Genomic DNA, 1086 nt, shown 5'->3' on the forward strand with positions numbered 1-1086 from the left:
CTCCACCCCTGCACGCGCGGTCATAACCAGGCAGATTAGCTCAGTAATGATCAGATTAATTCTTAATGGTAGATGATGAACTGGGAATGAGTTTATTATTTTCTGTGCGGATGAGAAATAAATAAAAGTGAGACATTTGATCTAGGTTTGTGCGTCAGTTAGTTTGGTGAAGAAAAAAAATCCAACAAGATTTATTTATTTTTTATCTGGATCATAACTGACTCAGACTAACTAACAGGAAGCACATTAACAACAACAAACAACAATAAGGTCAGGTGCAGCATGAATATACAATCTCATATTGCATCTCATAACAAGCTTCTATTTGAGTCCAAAGTTCTTCCCTTCTCCCTCTCCACATTCCCGTCTCCTAAAGCTTGACAGGAATTTGAAATTTCCGGGCTTCTGTCTGAAGCGCCCATTGGCCCAGGAGGAGCTTACCTACATGCAAATGAAGCAACGCAACCTTGTTGCCTCGGATCCAGAGCGTGAGGAGGAGGACCAGGAATACACTCATGTTCCCCGAGCTTTAGGAAAAAACACCTCCAACTCCTGCAATGTTTAAACTCCACAATTAAACCAGGCTGGAGTTTAAAAAAAAAAAAAGAAAAAGAAAAAGAGAAAGAAAAGCGCCCCCCCCAAAAAAAATAAAAACAAAAGCGCTTTTGTTATTTTTACGCACCAGTCGCGCAGAAAAGCAATCACGGAATCCACCGGGACACTCCGATCCAGTCAATCCTTCACTTCTGTTATGAAGCGAGAATGAGTGGCGCAGACGACAGCGGGAGCAAGTGCGCGTCTGGCCCCGTTTCCAGCTTCACCATCCAGTCGATCCTCGGCACGCCGTCCGATGAGCCGCGCTCCGGGACCAAGGAGCTCTCCAAGGGGCTGTCGCCGCCGCGGAGGCGCTCGCTGTCGGTGTCCTCCTCCGAGGAGTGCAGCGGCGGGGAGGACTCAGCCGACTGCTTCTGCTCAGACACGGGTCACAGCGAGCCGTGCACACAGCACCAAGCCCACAACTTCTGCTTAGGTCAGATTGTTATTATTATTATTATTATTATTATTATTATTATTATTATTATTATT

General features: G+C 45.8%; 1 protein-coding gene across 1 annotated transcript in view; it reads left to right on the plus strand.

The window, feature by feature from the left end:
* The first annotated feature begins 259 nt into the window (after positions 1-259).
* hmx2 (H6 family homeobox 2) overlaps positions 260-1086 on the plus strand; it is a 1952-nt gene continuing 1125 nt past the window's right edge. The window contains exon 1 of the mRNA XM_037686290.1: positions 260-1030. Coding sequence (XP_037542218.1) covers positions 763-1030 — 268 coding nt within the window. The 5' untranslated portion in view covers positions 260-762. The remainder of the gene's footprint in view (positions 1031-1086) is intronic.

The sequence above is a fragment of the Nematolebias whitei genome, chromosome 1 (genome assembly GCF_014905685.2).
Source record: "Nematolebias whitei isolate Nwh7 chromosome 1, NemWhi1, whole genome shotgun sequence".
Taxonomy (NCBI): Eukaryota; Metazoa; Chordata; class Actinopteri; order Cyprinodontiformes; family Rivulidae; genus Nematolebias; species Nematolebias whitei.